Source organism: Pecten maximus, chromosome 1, assembly GCF_902652985.1.
Source record: "Pecten maximus chromosome 1, xPecMax1.1, whole genome shotgun sequence".
Lineage (NCBI taxonomy): Eukaryota > Metazoa > Mollusca > Bivalvia > Pectinida > Pectinidae > Pecten > Pecten maximus.
Window position 1 is genome coordinate 57,075,839 of NC_047015.1, and position 6,204 is coordinate 57,082,042.

General features: G+C 35.5%; 1 protein-coding gene across 1 annotated transcript; it reads left to right on the forward strand.

The window, feature by feature from the left end:
- Positions 1-5,015: 5,015 nt before the first annotated feature.
- Positions 5,016-5,594, forward strand: LOC117321532 (tigger transposable element-derived protein 4-like). Its single transcript, XM_033875973.1, has one exon. The coding sequence runs from the start codon at positions 5,016-5,018 to the stop codon at positions 5,592-5,594; it is 579 nt and encodes a 192-aa protein (XP_033731864.1).
- The last annotated feature ends 610 nt before the right edge of the window (positions 5,595-6,204 follow it).

Here is a 6,204-nt window from a genome sequence, read left to right on the forward strand (position 1 = left end):
GTAGTATGTATTTATATATGTTTTATGAACTAATTAAGTAATAGTTTGTTGGTACTGGTACAGAGAGTCATGATCCATGTTGTATTGACACAGAACCATTTCTATACTTAAAGCAAAAAATTAAAATTAAGTGTGCACCATCAAGTTTTCTTGTCATTGACTTAAATCATGCCACACACCTACTTCAAATGTACAATATTCTCAAATTATTGTTTTGTTTGTTTGGTTTGTTGTTGTTGTTGTTTGATGTCCTATTAATAGCCATGGTAATTTAAGGAAGTACGAGGTTTGGGAGGTGGAGGAAAGCTGGAGTACACGGAAAAAGACATTGACCTATGGTAATTGGCAACTGGCGGTACCCCATGTGGGTTTTGAACTCGCAACCCAGAGGTGGAGGGCTAGTGGTAGACTGTCGGGACACTTTAACCACTTTGCCACCGCAGCAAATTAAAATATTCTTTTGGTTTTTCCTACCTCTATTGTACTGATTCTCTTACATTTATTTATTATTATAATAATTATTTTGTTATTCATAAAGTTCTACAAGAATTTTTTCTTTCCACTTTTAGGTGGCTCCACTTTGTTTCTATCCCTATTGGCTTAATTTGATTTTGACCCTTGATCAAAGTGCCTCGAGATATGGTCAACTGATACCTTGTTTGACTCTGCCCAACTTAGCTTTAGATGTCATTATTACAAAATTTTTATACTTAGCAATCAAAAGATTTGACCTTGACTTTTGATACGATGACCTTTGGGGTCTTAATCCCTAAAGGTCATCTGATTTATATAATTTTCTTAGTTATTGCTAAAGATATTATTATTAACACATTTGACCACATTTGACCGCTGATACATTGAGATAAGTCAAGGTCATTCATTTAACAAATTTGGTAGCTCTTCATCCCATCATCTTGCATCCATAATATCAGCACTTTTGGTTATTAAGACGAATTGGCTATAAATCATCCTGACCTAAACTGATAGAGAAGATGAAGTTGATTTCCCATTCTTGTGTATATATATGTATGTGGGAGGCCACTTAAAAGGGGCCAAGAACTAAGAAGGCTTATAGTAAATTCATAGTGGAGGTACTAATGACTATAAGGAGGGGCCTTTCATCTATGTTTTCAGTCTTAGACAAATCACGGAATTACAAGTACAGATGCTATCGAAGACTTTGATTAAATGAATTTAACAATTCTGCTTAAAACTTCATAAAAGTTGAAAAATGGTCACATGTACAAATAAACGGTACCTGTATATACACGTCATAATGTGGTGACCTAGACGCTGAATAAATGAATCGCCTGAAGATGGCCGTTAGGCCTGAAAACGTTAACAAAACACAACAGTTGTCATGTTGAATTTATATTTTTCAACTATATATATTTATCAAATAGAAGACAACTCAAACAAATACATTTGTATCTCACACGCTAGCAATGGCTACCAAATATCAGGAACTGCCAAGGGCGATAACTCTAATTGCAAATATGGAAATAAACTACCAAACCAAGGGAAGTAACCGTACAGGATAAATCAAACTATATTGCTACCTAACAACAACTTACCAATAAAAAAATTAACAGCAGTCTTCATTATGATAAATTAAATTATATTCTAGGAATAATTTTTAATATATACATACAGTGCATTCCTCTTAATATCATGTCCTATTTGTCAGACAAAAACATGATATTTACAGTAGTGTGACATTAAGAGAAACATGTTTTTTCACTAAATCTAGTGCATTACCAATCTCCATAACTAGAATTATCATCTCGAAATTTCGAGTTAGTAAGTCGGAATTTCGACTAACTAACTCGAAATTTCGATTTACTAACTCGAAATTTCGGGATAATAACTCGAAATTTCGAGTTATTAACATGAAATAATGAATTTAATTTTTTGCTTCATGGCCCTATTGCTCTTCCGTATTTTCTGCACCTCATTACAGATATTTTAAAATCTGATGCCGTTTGTGAACATCTCCACCCCAAATGAGGACCTAAGAAAAAAACAGTATCCTTTTCTAAAGGCTTACGTTTATTGAAATTTACAACCTTACATCTTCTTTTTTTTTTTACTGATAATTGATGCCTGTTCTATAGTTTGACGTTCCATATATAGGTATATCAAATCACATAATTATATGCTAGGTAATACTTTGAGTATATTTTCTGTTTGGATATATTTGATAAGGGTTTTATTTTTTGTCGTATCATGTAACGGTGACCGCGTTACAGAGTGTTATAAAATTTGGTACCGTGTACAAGGTATAGTTTATGTAACTGACCGCGTTACAGAGTGTTATAAAGTTCGGTACCGTGTAGAAGGTATAGTTTATGTAACTGACCGCGTTACAGAGTGTTATAAAGTTCGGTACCGTGTAGAAGGTATAGTTTATGTAACTGACCGCGTTACAGAGTGTTATAAAGTTCGGTACCGTGTAGAAGGTATAGTTTATGTAACTGACCGCGTTACAGAGTGTTATAAAGTTCGGTACCGTGTAGAAGGTATAGTTTATGTAACTGACCGCGTTACAGAGTGTTATAAAGTTTGGTACCGTGTAGAAGGATAGTTTGTATTGTAACTGACCGCGTTACAGAGTGTTATAAAGTTCGGTACCGTGTAGAAGGTATAGTTTATGTAACTGACCGCGTTACAGAGTGTTATAAAGTTCGGTACCGTGTAGAAGGTATAGTTATGTAACTGACCGCGTTACAGAGTGTTATAAAGTTCGGTACCGTGTAGAAGGTATAGTTTTATGTAACTGGACCGCGTTACAGAGTGGTATAAAGTTCGGTACCGTGTAAGAAAGGTATAGTTTATGTAACTGACCGCGTTACAGAGTGTTATAAAGTTCGGTACCGTGTAGAAGGTATAGTTTATGTAACTGACCGCGTTACAGAGTGTTATAAAGTTCGGTACCGTGTAGAAGGTATAGTTTATGTAACGGTGACCGTATTACAGTGTTATAAATTTCACAGAGTCCTTGTTTGTTTTTTGGTTTTTGTTTTGTAGTTTACTGCCAATTGAACAGGCAGTATCATTTTGAGGCGGGGTCTCCTTGTAGCAGTTGGTGACTTCCCCTGTGAACAATAAACTGGAGATCCGTCGCATGCCATCCAAAGTAATAACAGTAAAATATTTTGCTTTAAAACACAACCACGCAGAGACAGTCACCTCATCACAGCCGTTGAGCGGCTGTTCCACCAAAAAAACACATATGATATCGTCTACATCGTACCTGGGCGTATAATGCCGTCCAGTCATTTCGGTTCCCTTGGTATGACAATGACAATATTTTATTCTCATAAACATATAAAGTGTAGAGAATTATATACAAACAAAATTTGTACAGGACATATGATATAATACATAGATACATTTGTTAAACAAGAGATTATCTTAAATATTGTTTAGTCGTATACTTATTTGCTTAATTAATTTCACAAGTGATTTCAATTCATTGTCTACTACAAAATTAAAAAGGGTATTAAATTTGAATGTACTTTCAAAACAGTATCCAGATATATATTTTTTCTGTTTAACGATATTTGTTGATCGCTACAATTAAATAAATGATGGACCTAATGGATCCAATTTCATTCAGGTTGCACAGACTACAGATTATATTTTCTCTTGGGATGTTATTCCATCTTCCGTATGTCACCGGGGTGTGGAAATACTACCAGAGACAGAAGTTGTTCATGTCCATGTCACGTCGGACTGGTCCGGCTACTTTGTACACATACCTTACATTCCACAAGACAGGTACTTTGACAGGATAATATAAACAACATGTCATGTACACAGGGGCTTGACGCACACATACACAATGAATACTTATGTATACCTGGACAGGTATACAACGTACAATACGTATACTATGTTATATATATATGAATATGTATATAACACCTGGGTTACACGTATTCAATTGGCAATTTAATGTCACAATTTCGAAATTTGCAATAGAAATTAGCAAGCTTAGGAGGGAGGTCAAGTAGATAGAAGTAATACGATCATTGATTACAAACAAATGAAAACACATATCGTCTACCTGTATATAATTCGATTATTTGCGGTCGCGTCATCAAGACGAATACTCTTTAATAACAAAAACAGGTGTTATATATTAAAATATATACCAACATACCAAAGAACAAAGCCGTACAATGGGGTTTAGTTTGAACTTTCTTTTAATTCATTTCAAGCAGAACAAGATACACTGGGAAATAGGAACAAGTGCCACAGACACTTATTTAAACATATCATCATTTCTAAACAGCAACTTATAACTTCAGTACATGATAACACCATTCATCCACAAACACTCAATTGCAAACGTGTTTACCAATAGTTAATGGCAACAACACTCGTTTCAACTTAAAGTTAAGTTTTGGGGTGAAATATAATCATATTATGCATGCTTCTATGTCATATTAATCTTTTGAAAAAAACTTCCAGTTTTAAGTATATAATTCTGTACAGCTAGAAATATTATTTTATTATCAGATAATAATGAAAAAGATTCATCTCCAAAAAGTAGCAGTTCTAGATTGACATCATATCGTAAACAATGTAGATAGTGTCTTCTTATTTGATTGTATCGTATACAATCTAATACAAATGCTTGTTGTCTTCGACTTCACTGCATATACAGTATAACTCCTTTATAACGCCACCCGTTATAGCGCCAAACTCACTTATCGCCACACATTTAGAAAAAAAAACAGGTTTCTCTCCACGTTAATACACCCGTTTTAGCGCCAAACGCGCTTATCGCCATCCGCCACACATTTTTCAAAACAAATGTTCAATTTCCCCTTACCGCACCCCCGATAGGTCCGCCAGGTAATTTCACTCGGCTTAAAATAGAATTGTGTTTACAGCCGATCCCTGTGTTATCGAGTGAGACGTTGTTCACACCCTGCACACTCATTTACCTTTAAATGTAATCACTGTGGTCAGTCTATTGTCCATGCATTTCATAACTCATTTTTACCATGGCTTCTCTCAAGAGAAAACGTACTGCGTTGGATATTGACAAAAAATCTCAAATAATCAAATATGCTGAGTCTCATCCAACGGCTACGCAACAAAGTATTTCCAATCATTTTTCCACCATATGGGATATTACCGTGAAACGACGAACTGTCGGTGATATTTTGAACGATAAAGCCAAAATATTGAATTCTGAAAGTGATTTAGGATCGCCAGCTCGTAAGCGTCATCGTTCTGCTCATCATGTTGATTTGGAATCGGCACTGTATGTGTGGTTTGCTAACGCCCGAGCACAAAACATTCCAATATCGGACGATATTTTAAAAACAAAAGCACAGAAATTTGGAGATGAACTTGGAATTCAAACTTTCCATTATTCTAACGGCTGGCTTAACCGGTTCAAAACACGACATAAAATTTCATCTCAGGTTATTTCAGGAGAAAGTGCCGGTATCCCAACTGCCCTCATTGATGAAGGCAGGAAAAAAGCTGCAGATGTTATAAAAAATTACGACCCAAGGATGTGTTTAATATTGACGAAACGGGTCTATTTTACGGATTACTTCCAGACAGATAACTAACGACATCTGATTGTACGAAAGGCATTAACAAAATAAAAGATCGTATTACTGTGGCACTATGTTGTAACTCTGATGGAAGTGAAAAAATTAAACCGATGGTGATCGGGAAATCGAACAACCCGCGGTGTTTTAAAAATTTTAATGTGAACTTGTATGTAAACTACACATCCAACAAAAAAGCCTGGATGACATCGGCCCTCTTTCACGATTGGTTGGTGAATTTCAACACATCTATGAAGCGTCAACGTAGAAATGTGCTGTTGATAATGGAGAATGCCCCAAGCCACATTATTACCAAACTTTCTAATGTGAAAATCAACTTTTTACCCCCAACCACTACCAGCCATTTACAGCCCCTGGACTCCGGTATAATCCAGAGTTTTAAAAAGCATTATCGGAAACAACAATTGACACACCTTGTCGACTGCATAGACAGAAAGGAAGCACCAGTTTTACTATTAAACACTGCCATCAGATTTGTAAAAAATGCCTGGGATTACGTGACCCCCCAGACAATCATTAATTGTTGGTATCACAGCGGTACATAAATGATATATTTGGCCCTTACGGGTACCAAATCTATAATAAATTGGCATTTTCTGAGTGTATT

Bases quoted from the DNA above. Each gene is read 5' to 3' on its own strand.
- LOC117321532 (XM_033875973.1), top strand. From the start codon at position 5,016: ATGGCTTCTCTCAAGAGAAAACGTACTGCGTTGGATATTGACAAAAAA.